Source organism: Diospyros lotus, chromosome 13 (assembly GCF_014633365.1).
Source record: "Diospyros lotus cultivar Yz01 chromosome 13, ASM1463336v1, whole genome shotgun sequence".
Lineage (NCBI taxonomy): Eukaryota > Viridiplantae > Streptophyta > Magnoliopsida > Ericales > Ebenaceae > Diospyros > Diospyros lotus.
The window spans coordinates 5122619-5142142 of record NC_068350.1 but is presented as its reverse complement, the minus strand read 5'-3'; the positions used below and the strand labels follow the sequence as shown (position 1 = coordinate 5142142).

The following is a 19524-nucleotide window of genomic DNA, read 5'->3' as shown; positions in this document are numbered from 1 at the left end:
AATGTCTGTATCCGGATTGGAGCAGCAACTAGTAGAAAGGGATTTGGTGCTGGAAGAGCTTAAAGGCCAACTGCTGCGAGCAAAAACAAAGATGAAATCCATAGCGGATAAGAAGTGGAGGGACATTCAATTCGAAGTGGGAGACTTGGTTTACCTGAAAATTCGACCAGACAAAAGACCTTAGCTACCAAGCTAAATGAAAAGTTGTCACCAAGGTATTATGGGCCCTTCGCCGTGGAAAAGAGGATAGGGAAGGTGGCATACAAGCTGGAACTTCAACCCACTTGTGCCATCCATCCCGTATTTCATGTATCTGAACTATGTAAGGCCGAGGGGACATTACTAGCAGTTGCCTCCATTCTAGCTCAATTGACAGCTGAGCTAGAGATTAGTAGAACCAGAATTTCTATTGGGAATACGACCGAGCAGAGGGAAGAACTTGAGGGGCCTTGATGTGCTAATTCAGTGGAAAGGGCTGCCACCTTTAGAAGCTACCTGGGACAATCAAATATTGTAACAGTTTTCTGAGTTTCACCTTGAGGACAAGGTGAATCTTATGGACCAGAGTCATGATAGAGCACCGATACACCACACATATCAGCGTAGGGGTAAGAAAGGAGGCAAGAGGGCAATTGAGGAAAAGGATATAGGGGTAGAATTGTCAGAGGCGGTTAGCAATAACAACCTCACGTGGTTGTAACCGTTGGGGGAATCCATATAAAAAGGAGAGGAAAGAAGAGAGAGGTTGTGAAGGAATTTGAAGAAGATTTTGGGAGAGGAGGCCCTCTCAAATTGTCCTTTGTTTTCATTTTTCTGTTCTTCTTCCTTCTTTTTGTTAGTTTTCTAGAATTGAGCATTGTAAATCGGATTGTTATCTATTGATTTGGATAGTGAAATTGGAGTTTGAGTGGGTTTTCTATCAGTGTCCAACCCATATTTTGACTTGTTGAACAAGTTTTAGTCTCTAATTTATGTTGGGCACCGATACAACACACATTTAAGAGTGTCAATACTTAATAGTTAAATGGTTTTTATGCCCTTCTTAAATGTTTTATTTAGGTTTTGTTTTAGTTTATTGCTTTATATTTTGTTAAGAAATGTTTTTAAAATTTTATTTTAATGTACAACCTCTTGGCATTGTTTTATCCTAAGAAGGTTGGATACTTCTAAGAACGTGTGTCATTTTCTTGTTGAAACTTTCTAACATTGGGTTCCTCAAGAAGGCATTAAAAGAACTGAATTGCTTTAGATTAGAAACTAAAAACATGAGTCCATCGCTTAGACATTTATGAAATATATGGTAAGTTAGAAAAGCTGAAGGTTCGTATTTGTGCATGCATGTGTATACATGTATGAAAATAAGTAAATATATTTTCCATGAATGTAAATACAACAAATGTAGGGAGAATGGATGAAATGCCCATTTTTGTCCTTGCTTGGTTCTAAAAATCATTGTCCTTAAAAAAAATTGGGATCTTGACAATTTTACTTGCCCAATAAAAATACAATAAATTTATTCTTTTATGAAAACATCTTGATTTGTTTTGCAATTGTCCAGAATTTGATTGTAACATGCATTGTTCCTTGAAGACATCCTTCTTATCTAGGAGTTGTTTCTGAAATTTATTGGTTTAATTTGGTTTTTTTTTTCATTAGTATAGAGTTTTATCTTGCTTTTATAATTCAGGTTATCTCAGAATTTGAACCAAAAGAGCGATGCATGCTTGTTAAGTTTGTGACAAGTTGTTCTCGAGCTCCTTTACTTGGATTCAAATACTTGCAGCCAACATTTACCATTCATAAGGTATCGTCTTGAATTAGCATTCCTTTTCTTCTTCTTCATTTTTGGTGCTGATAATTACTGTTCAAGAATGTTACGTGTTGAAGAATAGGCAACAATATATGAAATCTCAGTTTAGGCTCATGTGATGCCTGTTTAGGTTAACTAAATGCCTTCTTTCCTTTAGATTGTTGATGCAAATGTACTTGTTCATGTTCCTGACACAAAGGGAGGATAAATATGGACAATTGGTTGCTTTGAGGTTAGAAGTTTTGGAATGAATAATATGCAACTAACTAGGAATAATGTTGTTTTGGGGTTGTGCTGGTTTGGGTATTTTCCTTCTCTGCCTTAAATTTGCATTATCAACTTGGTTGATTAAATGATTTGGAGTGTTAAAAGATAAGTTGCTTGACTTGTGTTTTTCTTTTGAAGTGTTAAATTTTTTATGCTTTATTTAGTCCCAAGTCCTGTGATGATTAAGAGAAAAATTAATATTATGTGCCTTCAAGAGACGAGATGGGTAGGGAAAAAAGCAAAAACTTTATCAGAAGCTGGATATAAAATATGGTACACAGGAACTGATCGAGCAAAAAATGGAGTGGGGATTATTATGGATAAAAGCTTAATAGATGAGGTAGTGGATGTCAAGAGAATAGGGGATAGGATTATTATGGTGAAGATTAGTTTAGGAAGAATGACTATGAATATCTTTAGTACATATGCACCACAAGCGGGGTTAGGTGATGAGATAAAAGTAAAATTCTGGGAGGACCTAGAGGGACTCATACAAATGATACCAAGAGGAGAGAAAGTGATTATAGGAGGTGACTTAAATGGGCACGTGGGTAGAGACGGAAACGGATATAGAGAGGTACATGGAGGGTATGGATTCGGGGAAATTAATAATGAGGGTAAATCTATCCTAGATTTTGCTATGGCATATGGGCTAATTATAACCAATACTAGGTTCAAAAAACGGGATGAACACTTAATCACATATAAAAATATCACCTCAAGCACCCAAATAGATTACTTCCTCATGAGACAAGAGGATCGGTTATGTTGTAGGGATTGTAAGGTGATACCGGGAGAGTGTTTGACTACTCAACATAGACTTCTAGTACTTGACGTCCAAGTAAGAAATTGGAAGAGAAAAAATCACATAAAACAAAATCCAAGAATCAGGTGGTGGAATTTAAAAGGGGAGAAACAACTAATCTTCAAAGAAAAATTAAGGGGTAGAAGGGAATGGAATGAAGAAAGACAGACAAACCAAATGTGGAAAGAAATGGCTAATGCCCTGAGAAGCACGGCAAAGGTAGTCCTTGGAGAGACAAATGGTAGAGCCCCTAACCTTAAGGAGTCTTGGTGGTGGAATGAAGAGGTACAATTGAGAATTAAAAATAAGAAAATTTGCTATAAGGCGGTATATCAATGCAACAATGAAGAAAATCAAAAAAATTATAAAGAAGCAAAAAAAGCAGCAAAAAGAGCTGTTAGTGAAGCAAGGTCAAAAGCATATGAGAATCTATATAAACGACTTGATACAAAAGATGGAGAAAGGGATATATATAAATTAGCTAAAGCAAGAGAAAGAAAAACACGGGATTTAAATCAAGTGAAATGCATAAAAGATGACAATCAAAATGTTTTAGTAAATGAGGGAGCGATTAAGGAGAGATGGAAGAAGTATTTCACAAAATTATTCAATGATGGTGGTGACACAAGAGTTAGGTTGGGACATCTTAGCAACTCCGAAGGAAATGTGAGCTACACATTCTATCGACGCATAAGTTCAAATGAAATAAGGCAAGCATTAAAAAAGATGAAAAATCATAAGGCAGTGGGACCAGATAATATACCAATAGAAGCATGGAAATGCATGGGAGAAGAGGGCATCTCCTGGCTAACGCAACTATTTAACGCCATCCTTAAATCAAAAAAGATGCCAGATGAGTGGAGGAAGAGTACTTTGGTTCCTATATACAAGAACAAAGGAGATGTTCAAAACTGTGAAAATTATAGAGGAATTAAGTTAATGAGTCATACCATGAAACTCTGGGAGAGAGTAATAGAGCACAGGCTCAGAAAGGAAACAAAGGTGTCAGAAAATCAGTTTGGTTTCATGCCTGGTAGGTCAACAATGGAAGCTATATATTTACTGAGGCGTCTAATGGAAATGTATCGAGATCATCAGAAGGATCTATATATGGTGTTTATAGATCTAGAAAAGGCCTATGATAGGGTCCCTAGAGAAGTATTATGGAGGGTTTTAGAGAAGAAAGGAGTCAAAATAGCCTATATACAAGCCCTTAAGGACATGTATCATGGTGTAGAGACAAGAGTCAGAACATGCGGTGGGGATACTGAACCATTTACAACTACAATAGGACTGCATCAAGGTTCTGCACTAAGTCCATATTTATTTGCCCTAGTAATGGATGAACTCACTAAAGATATTCAGACAGATGTGCCATGGTGTATGCTATTTGCAGACGACATAGTGTTGGTGGATGAAACAAAAGAAGGAGTGAACACTAAGCTTGAGTTGTGGAGAAACAATTTAGAATCTAAGGGATTTAAATTAAGTAGAAAGAAAACAGAATATATGGAATGCAAATTTAGTAAAAATGCAAGAGTGGATGATGTTATAATAAAATTAGAAGACCAAATCTTACAAAGAAAAGACCATTTTCGATATTTGGGATTAGTGATTCAAAAAGATGGAGAAATCCACGAGGATGTCGCATATAGAATTAAGGCAGGTTGGCTAAAATGGAGAAATGCATCGGGGGTGTTATGTGATGGTAAAATCCCACTAAAATTGAAAGGAAAATTTTATAGGAGAGCTATAAGACCAGTCTTGCTGTATGGCTCAGAATGTTGGGCAGTCAAATACCAACATGAGCAAAAGACGAGTGTAGCGGAGATGAGGATGTTAAGATGGATGTGTGGACATACAAGAAAGGATAAAATTAGAAATGAAGTTATTCGTAATAAGGTAGGAGTAGTGCCAATCGAGGAGAAGATGAGAGAGAATAGATTAAGATGGTTTGGTCATGTGAGAAGGAGACTAAGAGACGCTCCTGTGAGGAGAGTTGATGAAATGGAACAATTAGTCACAAAAAGAGGTAGAGGTAGACCCAAGAAGACTTTGGGAGAGACATTAAAATTTGATATGAAATATATGGATTTAAATGAGGATATGACAAAAGACAGAAATACATGAAAGTCTAGAATTCATGTAGCCGACCCCACATAGTGGGATAAAGGCTGGATATGTTGTTGTTGTTGTTGTTTATTTAGTCCCAAGTCCAAGTAAAAGAGGAGGATTGTATTAGGCAACAAACAGCTAGTAAAAATTGTCAGATCTTTTTTATCATATTATAGAAAAAATATTATTTTGTTGGGAGGTAATCCCCATAGTGATGTGTTCTATATCTGAACGCAGAAAAAAAAGGATGAGGCTGCTGCATGAAAACTGGAATCTATTGTTCAATTTGCAAGGATCCTTGCCTTTTTTCAGAGAAATGCAAGTAAAAGCTTGTTCAATACTAGATGCTCAAGATTACATCACGAAATATTGAAACATTGACATGGAAATCTGTGGAGGTGGTGGATGCGATCAGTAGAAGAAAAATTAATATTATATTCCTTCAAGAGATGAGACAAGTTGGTGAAAAGGCTAAAATAATGGTTCAGTTAAGATATAAGACTTTGGTACTCAAGGAATGACCATACAATATGGTAAATGGAGTAGGAATTATTATGGATAATAGGATGAGGTAGTAGATGTAAAGAGGTTGGGGGATAGAATTATTGCTGTTAAAGTGGTCCTAAGAATAGAGACTATGAGCTTCGTCAGTGCATGTGCACCACTTAGATTGGGAGAAGAGATAAAAACAAAATTTTGGGCATTTTTAGATAGGTTGTTTGATGACAAGGACTTTTTTTAACATTATACTTAAATTTTAATTTATATTGTTTATGAGATTAGGATTCTGAATTTTAATAGATTTTTTGGTAGGATTAGTTGAAAGGTATCCTATTTGTTCTAGGGTTTGTACTCTACAAATAGGGAATATTGATGTAAACAAAAGAGTAAATGATATTGGAATACATTGATTAAGTGATTTTTGTTAATTGTTAACCACCATCTAATCTAATCCTACCAACATGCTCCCTCACATGTTATTATATTATTATTATAAGAGCGTTAATTTTATATTTTTTATATTATTATTTTTACTTTCAACATGCTCCCTCACATATAGCCAGATTTTATCGCATAACTAGTCCAAACATATGCATCAATTTAAATATTAGGTTAGCAGTGAGGTTTGAACTTAGAACCTTTACTTACTCTGATACCATGTTGAACTATTAACTACCATCTGATCTAAAAGTTGAAGTTGTTAGATAATGGTTTAACTTTATCTTTTTATATTATTATTTTTACTCAATAATTTTCACCCTAATTTCTCTCCTACCTGTCTTCTCTCTAGCCCCTCTCCTTTTTAACTTCTTCTGTTTGCCCCTAGTTAGTTTGCTTCCCCTTTCTCCTTCTTGTTCCTTTTCTACTTTTTCTTCTCCTTCCCACATCATTGTTGCAAGGAATACATCCAAGAAAAAAGATCGTTACAAGAGTTTATTTGAATGGTTATGTTGCTAGAGTAGTAAATGGGTATACTGTATAGAGATGTACATGGAGGTCATGTCTTTGGAGAGAGAAATAATGAAGGAAAAGCTATTTTGAATTTTTCCATGGCATGTGATTTTATAATAGCTAATACTATTTCCAAGAAATGGGAGAAACATTTAATCACATATGAAGGTGGCTTATGGACTACTAAAATAGATTTATTTCTTGTGAGGCAAAAGGATTGCTTGTCTTGTAGGTACTGTAATTATACCAGGAGAATATCTAATGAACCCATATGGACATATTGGTTTCAACTTCCATATTAAAAATAGAGGAAGGATGATAAGAAGTGAAGCTAATGAATCAAAGATTACAAATTAAAAGGTGAAAAGTGGGATATTTAAAAAAAAAAAAAAAATCTGTGGCGGAAGATATTGGATTATGGAAGACAAGGCAAATTTAATGTAGAATGAGATGGCTACCATAATTTGAAATACAACAAAAAGGAAGTCAAGGTGTCTAAAAATCAATCTGGTTTCATGCTTGGTAGATCAGCAATGAAAGCTATATACTTTCTTAGGTACTTAATGGAAAAGTGTAGAGATAAATAAAAATATTTACATATAATTTTTATAAATTTAGAAAAAGCTTATGACAAAGTCCCTAGAGAAGTCTTTTGGAGAATTTTAGAGAAGACAGATTTGTTTTGAGTTGCTTATACACAGTTTACTGAAAACAAGTATGATGTAGTAGAACATGTTTTAGAACTTATGGAGGAAATACTGAAATTTTCAATTATAATTTGGTCAGATCAAAGATCTATAATAATGAGCCCTTATCCCTTTGCTCTAGTGATGGATGATCTTACTAAGTACATCCAAGAAAAGGTGTCTTGTGTGTTATTTTCTGATAGCATTATCTTGGCAAATGCAACAAAAGGTGTGAATACTAAGCTCAAGGCAGGGATAGACAACTTTAGAATCCAAACAATTCAATTGTAGCAAATTGAAAATTGAATATATAGAATGTAAGTTTAGTGAAAATAGAAATTTGAATGATGTCATTTTGAGACTTGAAGATCAAGTCATTTCAAAAAAATATCAATTCAGATATCTTTGATCAATTATCCAAAAAAGGGAGATCGTTCATAATATTACTCACATAAGTAAGGTAGGATAATTAAAATAGAGGAGTTTTTCCTGTGTATTATGCTGTTGTGAAGGCCCTTTAAACCTAAAAGGGAATTTTATTGAATGGCTATAATATTAGTTTTATTTCATGGCATGGAATGTTGGACAGAATTAGAAATGAGGTCATTTGTAATAATGTTAGAGTGGAATCTATGGAAGATAATATGCATGAGATGCAATTACTATGATTTAGTCATATAAGAACCTATAGGTGCTTTTGTGAGGAGAGTAGATAAAATGGAAGGAGTTCATAGCCAAAAAAAAAAACTTGATAAGAAACTTAGGACTGATATAGGTTATAATGGCCCACCTAGTAGGATTAAAGCTTGATGGTGGTGGTGTTTTGGGTTTGAAGAAGAGGGAGGGGGCTGAAAACCAAAAGTCTATGTGTTGAAGAATGCCTTTCTACACATATTTCAGGATAAGCATAAGGTAGATACAAGTTTATGTTGTTCCTCCCGCAAAAGAATCCCATTCTTTTTTATTCTTATTTCATTCTGCCATCAGTGAGTAATTGACATAAGGATAATGATACATATTGTGATGGGAATAGATCAAAAGCCAATGCATGTGCAAAAGGGAGAATTTAGTCTGTCTGCCCCATGCATTTGGTGTCTCAATTTGCAACAAATATCATTATCCTAGATGTATTGGGAGCCATAGCAGAAAAAGGGCTTGTAGTTATGCAGATCTTTCAGGCTTACAAATTTCAAGTAGTATTCCTTTGACAGCCATGATGTGAGATAGGGCAGAATCTTCTTAATATTTTCTGAATAAACAAAAGAGACAGTCAGAATATGGTACTTTCAAAGAATCCTGCATATAGAAGTTTTGAGGCTGAGAGGTGGCATCCTTTAGTTGGCAGAGAGCCTGAGATCCACAAATATCCCCATAGGACTTCTTTTTGATTCTCTCCTTGTTACTCAATTTGTCAGATCACTCAAAACTATTTTCTTGGGTGCTTTAGTGCCAAAATTGGTAGTTTTCTGGGCCTCTTTCTCTCTCTCTCAATACATGATACATGCATGGAATCTGCTCTTTTTTTCAGATGTAGTTTGTCAGCTAGATTTCTCATATTTTACTTGGTTAAGAGTTAAGTCTACTGACTTCCAGATATAATTCATTTTCATCAGCTGCATTTCTATTTTACCTTTTCTCTTTCTATTTGTTTCATTGCCCTCTATCATCCACCTTTTTTGGGGGAATTAAGTAGATTACTTAGTGGAGATGGGGAGGAAAAATGGAATGTGGGGATGGGGATGGAAGAATTGGTTCCAGTCCATTTCCCTTCCTAACCCTTCTCCTCAAGAAAGGAAAAACATGAAAGAGAAATAATGAAATCGATACTGAATTGGGACCTGAAATGATATAGGTTGCATGTGATATGCCACTTTGGGCAACTTTTGGAGGACAGGACGTGGAGCGACTTCCATCAGCTTCTACATGCTACAATACTCTCAAGGTACTGTACTGGGGATGAAGTCCTCTGCTTCTTGACCTTTAACTTGCTAAGAATATGTCCCAAAGTGACTTTTTAGGCTTAAAAAATCATTTCTTTCTTCCTCGCTCATAAATCATGTGCTGTCCCTGATGCTTAAAGCTTCCAACATACAAACGAGCTAGTACTCTGAGAGCCAAGCTTCTCTATGCTATCAATTCTAATGCAGGGTTCGAGCTTTCATAGAAGTTCCAAGAAATTACTAAGGTAACCCTTATTTTCCTTTTGTCTTTCTCCAAGCTTAGTCCTGTATTAGATTTGAAACTATGAATGGAAGAGTAGTTCATATAAGTTGATTAAGTTGCACTAATGTTTTGAAATGCATCAAGAAGTAAGGACCAAAGGAATTAGGTTCATTGTGCCTTTTTTTAATTTATTTTATTTATTTTTGTTTGTTCTCCCTTGACGTGTTAGTCCATCCATGCCACCTGTCTTTGCAAAATACAGTCACGATGAATGAACTACTCATCATACAGCCATCCTATTTCTTTTTTTCTCTGTTTTTCATGATAATAGAAGGGTCGGTACAAACCATAGTCCTCATAGCAACTGTAGTTATGTACAAGTAGATAACTGAAGGGGAAACGAAGGTATTCTCAAGTTTTGCTATAGGATCTATTACTCTTCAAGAGATGAGGGAGAATCCCTGTTCAAGAAGATCCTGTTCTAGGACTTGATTAGCAGCTTCAGATGGGTGAAATCCATCCCAAAACACATACTCTGTAGCATTTGAGCATGTTCCTACAGATCTGGCATTGCAAAGCATGGATGTCTCTATTGTACCCGTTCCGCAGCAAGCCTTCCTTGATTCAAAAAACCCTAGTATATATAGTTGCAGATGAATTTTGAATCAGTTTACATTTCTATTTTGCTGAGAATAAAAGAGAGAAATTCTTTGTTCTGGGAAAAGCTTTTCTGAATCAAGCTCCGAGTATAACTCTGAAAATTAGAACTTTGTGGGAAGTGAAAAAACGTATCAGAATCTTGTGATGCAATCAAAGTAGAAATATTTATCGTAGATGCTTGAAAATATTTAGTTATCATCAGTAAAAGATGATCGCTTATCTCCTCCACCCCCCCCACCCCCCCCCTCCCCCCCCCCCCCCAAAAAAAAAAAAAAAACTAAATTGATAATAAATTTGGGGTTGGGGGCAGAATAAAAAATGTATTTTTGTGAGAAAGATTACTGGCTACCTAACATGGAAAAATATATTCATACCATTATCGGTGGGCTTTGCAACCAGGTCAAGGAGAGGCTGATAGATATCAAAGACAACAAGTTTGAGACCAGGAAGCTTGCTGTGCAAGTATTGTGATGTGCTCTTTAGCTTATTTTTTAAGGAAACTGCATCTCGGTTCAGACTCTCAACACATTGGTTGCTCCCTGAGCCAAATAGTGTGATAGCTGCTGGCAAGCATCCAGTTGGTGGTAAGGTTGTAACTCCAATCTTCCTTCCTCCCAGGCCATAGAGAGTCTGTTGAAAAGGTAGGATTTGATGTGAAAAATGCTCATGCTGTTCGTCTTTGGAGTTTGTACATAATGGAGTTTTCTATCAAGATTGTGTAAAACCATTTCAAATTATAAATGTGTGACTGGTCAAGTGTTTCATGGTTGACACATCAATAGCTTAATTTCCTTGGTGTTGAAATTCCAAATCAAGGTAGGCTTAACAGAGTATCAGGTCATTATCCCAACTGGATCCATATACCCTCATCCCTGTCAAGTTCAGATTAATGTGTATTACACAATTTTTTATTCAGCTTTTTTACTAGGCATAAACGCGCACAATTTGTTGGTCAGTTATTTGGGGTAGACATAAACACATTAGCACAATTTCCTGACCCACAATTTCCCATCCCGTATGGGCAGCTCAACTGGTCACAGATGGTGAAGTTTGGGACAAGGACCAAGGATCGAGTCTCGTTAGCGACAGTGTGAGAGCAATCTCTCAAGTGAGCTCTCAAGTGAAGGGGGCTCCTTGTGCGCAGTGAGCATTAGTCTAGCCGCTGTGATCAGTTGAGTCACCATGATTAACATTCCCTCACATTTTTATTGGGCCGTGAGTGGGGGGCGCTGGGATGAGCGACTTCACATTTTGGGACAAGGAATTCTTGATGCAGCACACAGCAGGCAGACTGATCACTAGGTACACTCTGGTGTGTGCATTTGTCAGTGTTTAGAGTCTGCCACTGCAAGCCAACACCCATAAAGCTCATATGACAGCAAGTAGATATTGGAACAGAACCCAGATGACCTCACATGACAGCCAAATCTCAAGAACTAAAATTTGTTCACATTCCGTATGTTTTATACCGAATACGATCTGTAGGTTTGATTTTTTTTTTTTATCAGTAAATAAATATTGAATTGATAAAAAATGAACATATACAATTATATTGGGCATACCCAGGCAAAACAGAACAAAGGACCAAAACTAATTACCCATAGTAAGGGATTCAAAATGAGTTAAAACACAAGGATACATAGAAAAAATAATCCTGTATATTTATGTTTTAACCCTACTAGCAATGCAATCCACCGAAAGCTTTTATCCTTTAAAAATAAGACGATTGCGAGCTGCCCAAATATAATAAACTGTGCATGCAAGGGCTACACGCTTGACTTCACATTGCCAAGATGAATCCCGAGCCTCTTTCTTGAGCCATTTAAAGGAACTGGCTAAAGTTGACATAGAGCAATGCATTCCCATCCACGATTTAACATGCCCCCAAATCCTTGAGCTAAGAGCGCATTGGAAGAAGTGCTGGTGAGATTCTTCACTTGTCCCACATAGACCGCTGTCAATGTCCAAAAATAATAGGTTATCCTTGGTCAATAATTTGGACTTGACATTGAGCCACAACGTAAAGGCATGCTTAGGAGGCACTGCCACATTCCAGACGTCCCCTGCCCAGATCTTACGGATCCCCTTAGGCCGGAAATAATCATAGGCATGCAAGATTTTAATGGAATCTCCCTCCCTCCAGCTTTCCATTAATTGAATAGCAGCATTGACCGACCCTTCCTTCTGGCATAAAGAATCCTTCATAAGGAGAATCATCTTTTTTTGATAACCTACCCCAAATCGATTAGACTTCCAAGTAGACGTGACTAACCCATCTCACCCACAGGGTGTCTTTCTTGCAATGAAAATCCCAAAGCACCTTGGCCAGCAAGGCCAAATTCCAACACCTAAAATCTTTAAGCCCCAAGCCTCCTTCAATTTTCGGAAGACAAACCTCCTTCCATGCAACAAGCGAATGAGAAGAGTTCCAGAGTAACAGCCTACATAATCTAATAATTCTGTCAATAACCGCCACTGGAATAGGAAGAATAGTGAGTCAAAAGCACTCAATCCCCTAAAGAATAGTCTTGATCAGCTCAGCCCTCCCTGCGTAAGATAAAGTCACACTCTTCCATGCTTTAATATGCCCCGCAATTTTGTCAATAAAAGGCGAATAATGAGTCACTTTTAGCTTCGCAGCGGCAATAGGCACTCCAAGATACCTAAAAGGCATAAGGCCTCTAGAGAACTTGGATAGATTCTGACTGACCTCCAGATCCTGCTCCACAATGCCAGCACAGTACATATGAGATTTAAGCTCATTCACTCTTAGCCCCGAAACTGCACCAAAATCTGAAAGGCAGTCAACAATAATTTACCCAAGCTTTGATTTTTATCCTATTTAGATGAGCGCCAGCAAGTTGTAAAACTATATTAGATAATATACCCAATAAGTTGCATCATGAAATGCATGTAAATGCTACTCCTTGTGCAGAACTATTTCTGCATTATCCTAGATTTAACTATTAGAATACTTGGTAATATGTATCAACATATATGCTTATTACCATTTCGGTGGAGGGTACGAAGCAGAACTTGGACAAAAGTAGAATAGGCTCTCATCAGAATGTCTGAGAACTGATCGGGTGAATAGGCTCCGTCGAGTATGGGGTTGATGTAGTAGTTGGGGCGGATCGAAAAATTTATGTAGGGAGAAGCTAATTTTTTTTTTTTTTAGGTATAAATTACACATCATAAATTTTGAGGTGGGCCAGAATTTTTTTTTTTTTTACTAAATTATTAGTAAAATTTATTATTTTTTACATTAAAAAATTATTTTTAATTGTGCCCAGACAGCTCATGCATGGATCCGCCAGTTCTGAACGAAGTCGCTGCTTCCTGCGAGATGGATTTCGGCCCGAGAACATGGAATTAGCTCTGGCTTTTCCTACCATCCTCACAACTTTGTCTTGATATTCCTTGTAGTATGCTAGCTGCTGGGTGAGTGAGAGAACGAGCTACAAAAACAAAACAGTTGCAACGCAAGTTACTCTTACGACAGTATCTTCCAGTAATCAGCTTGCTTGCACACACACACACACAAAGAGTTTTGAGTTTCTTTGGTTGTCTACGTAGAACTGTGCTGTCCTGTCAAAATAACCAGAATCAGCTGACGCGAAGTTGGCACTGGTCAAGAGGTTATTTCCTTTGGCGTCCTGGCTGAGATATGCTGGAGGATATAAAGTGAATCCAAGGTACTCAGCTGTTACACAAGGATATTAAGCATGTTGCAGAACCTCCCGGTAGGTTTGTGGGTGACGAGAAGTCCCTTCCGTAAGGAGGGAAATTTACCTTGATCAGTGTAGTGAGGTTGTTATTGTTTCCCACATCAACTACAGAATCTCCAAAGATACACAATATGGGAACAATAGCGTCCCCATTAGCCATAGGGGGAGCCATAGCAAAAGCAAGAAAGACACCCAAGAGAAAACTTGTGAACCCCATGGTCTTTTCCCTTTGCTTCGACAGTGAAACTCAGCCACAGATAGAGAGGGAAATTGTGAATGAATAATGTGACCCCCGGGGGGGGGAGGGGGAGAAGAATTTAAGGAAAACTACTAGTAGTTGATGGTCAGAATCCTGGAACGAAATCATCAACTCTCTTTGTGAAGAAGCAACCACCTTCTTCTTGAAGATAACCCAAGATAAAGATGCATGAAGATGTGCTCTGAAATAGGGAGCTTAATACCTGTTGCAGGCTTGGGGTTTTGGGGCTCTGCCTCTGATACCAACTGAAGCTGGCGTTCATTTAATTCATCTCTTCATGCCACGCGGGTTGCGGTTGTGTACTCAATTCGTAATGTCAGTCCACCTACAAGCCTATTGTTTTCAAGGAAAATAGTATCTTCACCCCCCCAAAAAAAATTGTTTGAGAAATATTACTGTGTTTATAACTTTTCCCCCCCTAAATCTTTCAAGATAAAACCATGTTTATAGAAGAATATAAAACCATTATTGTCACCAAGAGCACATCCTAAACAAACAATTTAATATAAGAATATGGTAACGTTAACAAATTAAGAAACAAAAACAGAAATTCCTGGGATTTTTATTATATAAAGAAGCTGATTATGTAATTAATGAAGATATAACATAAATGAATGCAAAACAAAAAAGAAAAGAAAAGATGTGTGACAATTAAGGAATTGTGCCCCCTGTAATAATATTGCCTGGTATTTTTAAAAATTGTGCACCTATAATAATAACAAAGTATCCAAGCATAACAAAAGGAAATGGCAGCTTAAATAGGAGTGACATAATGGATGATAAATCTTGAAACTAATATTACTCATAATTGATAATTACTGTAATAAATGAACTAATATTTCTCGATAATTGATAATTACTTTGAATAAGTTGATAATGTTGAATAATCTAAACCAAAACTAATGTCACTTCTCCTTACATAAGCTAAAACTAACACCTTGCATAAATTAAATGAGCTAAAACAAAATTTAAAATAAAAGATAATCGTTCTATTTAGCATGCGAGCTCAACAGCAAGTCTTTTGGTGAGGATCTTGCAACCATTAGGCTGGAAAGTCCACTCAGAGGCATCGATTGTGCAGCTCTCTCTGCCAAGACATGCCTGCAATTCAAATAAAAAAAATAATTAAAACAAATAAATCTTGTGCAAATCACTATATATATGGTGATAGAGAACAGGGTTGTAGCTCACTTCTTGCACAACTGACAAGCTATTAGGTGACTCGCAATGACCTTTGCGGAAGGCTCCACAGCTGCCCTTAGGGTCCCCAAAGCTCGCAAACCTAACATCTGATATGACTTTTCCTCCCTGGCAAGATAACTCCAACTTGTTGCCTTCATATGCATTTCCACAAGCCTTTCCAACGGTGACTGATTGAACCTCAACATTTCCAGGGTTGCCACCAAACTCCTCAAACAACACCAGCAAGTTATCGTCGTTGTTGAGGATTGAGCGAGGCACGTGATACCTAGTAAAAGAACAACATGATTAAAGTATCACTTGATGCTCTTTGAAAATGAAAAGAAATTGAAGTAAATCATGTAAACGAAGATAATCTGCTAGTTACCATCTCTGAGAGGACTCCCCACAACCTGTCAAGCATTTGTTACTACCATACGTTCCACGATAGTCACATTTGAAGTCACAACCATTATCATCGGCGAAATAGCTTGGCCAGTATCTACCAATGTTAAAGCCATTCACCCAAGCTATTCCCTTCCCCATGCCAAGCAAATCCAGAACAACTGGATCATCACCCATTGGAGCCTTGAAGGTTGTCTACAACAAACAAAAAGAACTCTTAATTTTCATGTATGGATGTCTTGAAATGACAATATAAACAGAAAGGTTATTGCAGAATTGGCAGATACAATTCATTGAATCACCTTGTACCAAACAAACATCTTGTTTGTAGGAAGATTCTGCACCTTCCATCTCCAATTGGCCTTGGTGTCCTTCATGTAAAGGCCCTTCTCGATTCCATCGAGATCAACCTTGTAAGTCCACCTATACTTATCAAGATGCTTAACCTGATTGTCACCTCCAATCAACTTCACTGGTCCAAGAATTCCATGTTGCTCTTTGTCAAAGAACTCGCCGTAGTTCTACGCAACGAAACGTGAAAAAAATGTTGAATTGGTTGTTTAATATATGCATGAAAGCAAACTCAAGATTGTTAATTCTCACTTGAAGTCCATTAGTAACACTAAGCAAAGATAGTGAGTTCTTCCCATCTTTCATCCTAAATTTCGTCAAGAAATCAAAAGTCCAATGTCCGTCTTTTGCTGATTGAGATCCTGCAACAAGATCGTTGTATCATCAATCATGCTCAATAACATATATGGCAAACATACTACTCGAACTTTAGACACATTACCAACGTGCTTCCCGTTCAAAAAAGCATGAAGTATGTGCCCCTTGGTGTGAACTTTTAGAGTAACCTCCTCTCTCCAAGCAGGATCATTGTGATCAATCTCCACACTGAAACAAGCAAGCAAAGATTGGCATGTTTAGTACGGTAAATGCATTTCATATGTTGGTAATGTGAATGAATAATGAAATGGTTTTAAGATTAATCATATTTATATAGCATTACCTAGTCATATACCACACATAGTCGCTGGTGTCATTCGATACAAACTTCTGATCCAGGAGCCCATCAAATTGAAGATAACCCTTTTTAGCATCATCATCCTTGATGTGCTCAAACTTCTCGCCTGCCCATTTCCACTGCAAATTATAGGGCTCCCGAAATGCATCAGCTCCATTCCGCAACTTCACCATTACCGATGTTTGTGCATTAACCTAATACAGGTTCAACATCAGATAAAAACAAATTGATCAGCAGTCAAACTCATCAAAACAATTATTAATGGATTCGATTAATGTTAAAGTTGTCGATAAGTACCCGAGCAGTGTTGTAAACTTCTGTGTAGCAATCTGGGAGGATACTAACAGACCATGCAGGAACAGTGTACGTTGTGCCCTCAAAGTCAAATGTTGCATCATTTTTTTCATTTGCATTTCCAAAGAAACATACCCTATCGCCACGATGCTCGTACGATGTTACCTGCAAAGATGGGAAAAAAATAAAAAAATAAAAAATCATTTTAGGATCAATTAACTTGATTTGTGATATAAGGAAAATAAAAAAAGGGAGGAAAAGAAGTTCAAAAACTTACAGTCAACATGTTACCATACTCAATGTTGCTTGAAAAACCATTTGTCAAAGTCTCTTCCATTGATCTTAAGAGGGTGTGCAGATCCTTAAGATGTCCCCATTTAGGTTGATTTAAATTACCTGATAAAAACAACATAAGTTTTTATAAAACAATACAGCAAAAATAAAGAGTATATATACAATTGGTAATTCTTTTTTTAAATTCTCTTTACCATATTCATCGAGAGGCGCATCATAATCATATGATGTGGCAATATAGGGACCACCAGATGTTCGACCAAAATTAGTACCACCATGATACTACGTAATTAGAAAAACAAAAAATGTAAAAAGTTTAACTAAATTAATCAATTTATTTAATAAAGTACAAATACTTATTAAGGAATTTTGGATACAAACCATATAATAGTTTTGTAGCGTGCCACCATATTGAAAAAATCGAGCAACCGCAAAAGCAAGATCCTCAGCAGTTCGACGTGGATATTTACTTCCCCAATTCTTAAACCTAAATTAATCAATGATAAAAGTAACAAGATAATTTAATCAAAATATTAATATAATTATACAAAATATAACAGTTATAAGTACCAGCCAGTCCAATTTTCAGTCCACATCTTAGGCATGCCATGATTAGGGTAGAATTGGTCACAATAATATCCATTGCAGGTATTAATCTGTGGGGAAAAAAAAATACCAAAATTAAACATAATGTTGAGAAAACCTGAAAAATAAATGAAATTTAATGAGCATTTAATTAATGTAAAGGGTAATACCATGCCCTCGGGAGCATCCCATTCTTGGCACATGATCCATGGAACACCAACTTTGTAGGATTCAGCAAGATCAGCACACCAGTTTATGTATTCTTTTCCATCATTTCCATATTTGCTCTTGACATTTCCATACTCATTCTCAAGCTATTTTTTTACAAAAAAAAAAAGGAAAACAATTACCCAGATATTTAAAACATTGAGAAAAGCAATATGATCAACATATGTGTAATAAAAAGCAATTAAACCTGTGAAAGGATTATAGGTCCTCCTTGTGAGGCAAATAAATGTTCTTTCCGAACCATTTCGATGATTAAAGTTGTAAAAGTTTTCATCTCCTCCTACAATTCAAATAAATAATTAACAAATTCAAAATGAAAATAAATAATTCATTGTATTTCAAAATTTACATCCATACATATATATACCTCAAACACTTTATTGTTAGTTCTGAATGTCATGTTTGGCATGTTATGCAACCATACAGGAAATCCTCTGAGCAATAAATACAGAAGAAAAATAATTTTAGTTAGCTATCGCAGGGTTAAAAATTACTATCAAATGAATTAGAAAATTAAGATTTTAACATACCCATAATTCCATTCAGCACAGACATATGGTCCAATTCGCAAAATAGCATAGAGCCCGTAGTCTTGGACAACTCTTATGAATCTAATGAAATCCAAGTTCCCTGAAAAATCATACTATTTTGAAGAGAATATATGTTAGTAGAAGAAATTGATCTAAAATTAAAAGGACTCATTAAAGATTAATTTGAGATATTTTTAAGAATAAAATTTAAACCTGACGATACAATGGCTCGTGAGCGTTCCAAAAGATATAAGTCTCGATAGCATTGAGCCCTCCCTCCTTTGCTTTCTTGATCAAATCAGGCCACATCTGCAAAACAATATTCATGCAAATGCTTTACATATATACATAGAGATTTTAAGCAAGAGATGAAGAGCATATATATATATATATATGTGTGTGTGTGTGTGTGTGTGTAAATATACTTCAGGCGTGCTGCGAGGGTAATGGATGGAGCCTGAGATGATGATTCTTCGCTCTCCATCGATGGTGAGCGCCTTGCCGTCATACGAAACATCGAGAGCATCAACCAAAGAAGAAGAATAAGAAGAAAGAAGACAGTAGCAGAGTAAAGCCAAGCCCAAAACTCTACTGTAACTCCCCATTTCCCTTCTCAATGTTACGTTGCTATGGAGAAGGAGAACAGAAGTCTACGACTATGGCTATGGTTATATGGCTGGGCTGACTATATGTGGAGAAATGCCCATGCACATACCCTTTAATTTATACTAGTTCTCCAAAAATGTAGATAAATAATTCAAATTCATACCAATCATCTACCTAATAATCAAATTGAAACTATCTATCCATTTGCCTCTTCAAAATTGAACTTTTTCTTTTTGATGAATTTTGAAAATTAATCTTGATAATTATTCAAAATTGGCTGGCTATAGTTTGTTATTATTTTTTTGTTTTTTTCTTAATGATAATAATCTTTAATAAAAGAAAAATGATGATAATTTAAATTCAACAGCCATCCATCGCCTTGTTTTTGATAAGAGTTTTTTTCAATTTTTGATTTTGGTTACATAGCAATA

At 36.3% G+C, this 19524-nt stretch overlaps 3 protein-coding genes across 7 annotated transcripts in view; 1 reads left to right on the top strand and 2 right to left on the bottom strand.

The window, feature by feature from the left end:
• Positions 1-19524, top strand: part of LOC127787847 (E3 ubiquitin-protein ligase UPL7) — a 68487-nt gene that overhangs the window by 38685 nt on the left and 10278 nt on the right. For 3 of the 5 annotated variants that reach the window (XM_052315884.1, XM_052315888.1, XM_052315886.1), the window contains 4 exons: positions 1688-1804; positions 8988-9077; positions 9216-9320; positions 10358-10699. In XM_052315884.1, coding sequence (XP_052171844.1) covers positions 1688-1804; positions 8988-9077; positions 9216-9299 — 291 coding nt within the window. In that variant the 3' untranslated portion in view covers positions 9300-9320; positions 10358-10699. Of the gene's footprint in view, positions 1-1687; positions 1805-8987; positions 9078-9215; positions 9321-10357; positions 10700-19524 lie in introns of those variants that run through there. The other 2 variants (XR_008020260.1, XM_052315885.1) reach the window with 2 other exon arrangements.
• On the bottom strand, positions 9698-13903 carry LOC127788780 (GDSL esterase/lipase At5g03810-like). The gene is made up of 6 exons (XM_052317390.1): positions 13696-13903; positions 13531-13628; positions 13254-13416; positions 12669-12751; positions 10308-10663; positions 9698-9958 (listed from the first exon to the last, which is right to left on the bottom strand). Exons 1-6 carry the CDS (start codon positions 13901-13903, stop codon positions 9739-9741), a joined length of 1128 nt encoding a protein of 375 aa, XP_052173350.1. The 3' UTR covers positions 9698-9738.
• Positions 14939-18796, bottom strand: LOC127788779 (beta-galactosidase-like). The gene is made up of 17 exons (XM_052317389.1): positions 18701-18796; positions 18488-18600; positions 18325-18391; positions 18145-18237; positions 17900-18043; positions 17715-17800; positions 17526-17631; positions 17339-17426; positions 17128-17246; positions 16854-17015; positions 16542-16750; positions 16323-16426; positions 16133-16242; positions 15832-16050; positions 15513-15724; positions 15137-15413; positions 14939-15046 (listed from the first exon to the last, which is right to left on the bottom strand). The coding sequence occupies exons 1-17, from the start codon at positions 18794-18796 to the stop codon at positions 14939-14941; spliced, it is 2313 nt and encodes a 770-aa protein (XP_052173349.1).

Coding starts and splice junctions, on each gene's coding strand:
- LOC127788780 (XM_052317390.1), bottom strand. CDS start 13,903: ATGGGGTTCACAAGTTTTCTCTTGGGTGTCTTTCTTGCTTTTGCTATG. Junction 13,629..13,695: donor ACCCACAAACCTACCGGGAG/GTTCTGCAACAT, acceptor TATATCCTCCAG/CATATCTCAGCCAGGACGCC. Junction 12,752..13,253: donor GGCGGATCCATGCATGAGCT/GTCTGGGCACAA, acceptor ACTGCCTTTCAG/ATTTTGGTGCAGTTTCGGGG.
- LOC127788779 (XM_052317389.1), bottom strand. CDS start 18,796: ATGTGGCCTGATTTGATCAAGAAAGCAAAGGAGGGAGGGCTCAATGCT. Junction 17,427..17,525: donor CGCTACAAAACTATTATATG/GTTTGTATCCAA, acceptor CTAATTACGTAG/TATCATGGTGGTACTAATTT. Junction 17,016..17,127: donor AGTATGGTAACATGTTGACT/GTAAGTTTTTGA, acceptor CCATCTTTGCAG/GTAACATCGTACGAGCATCG.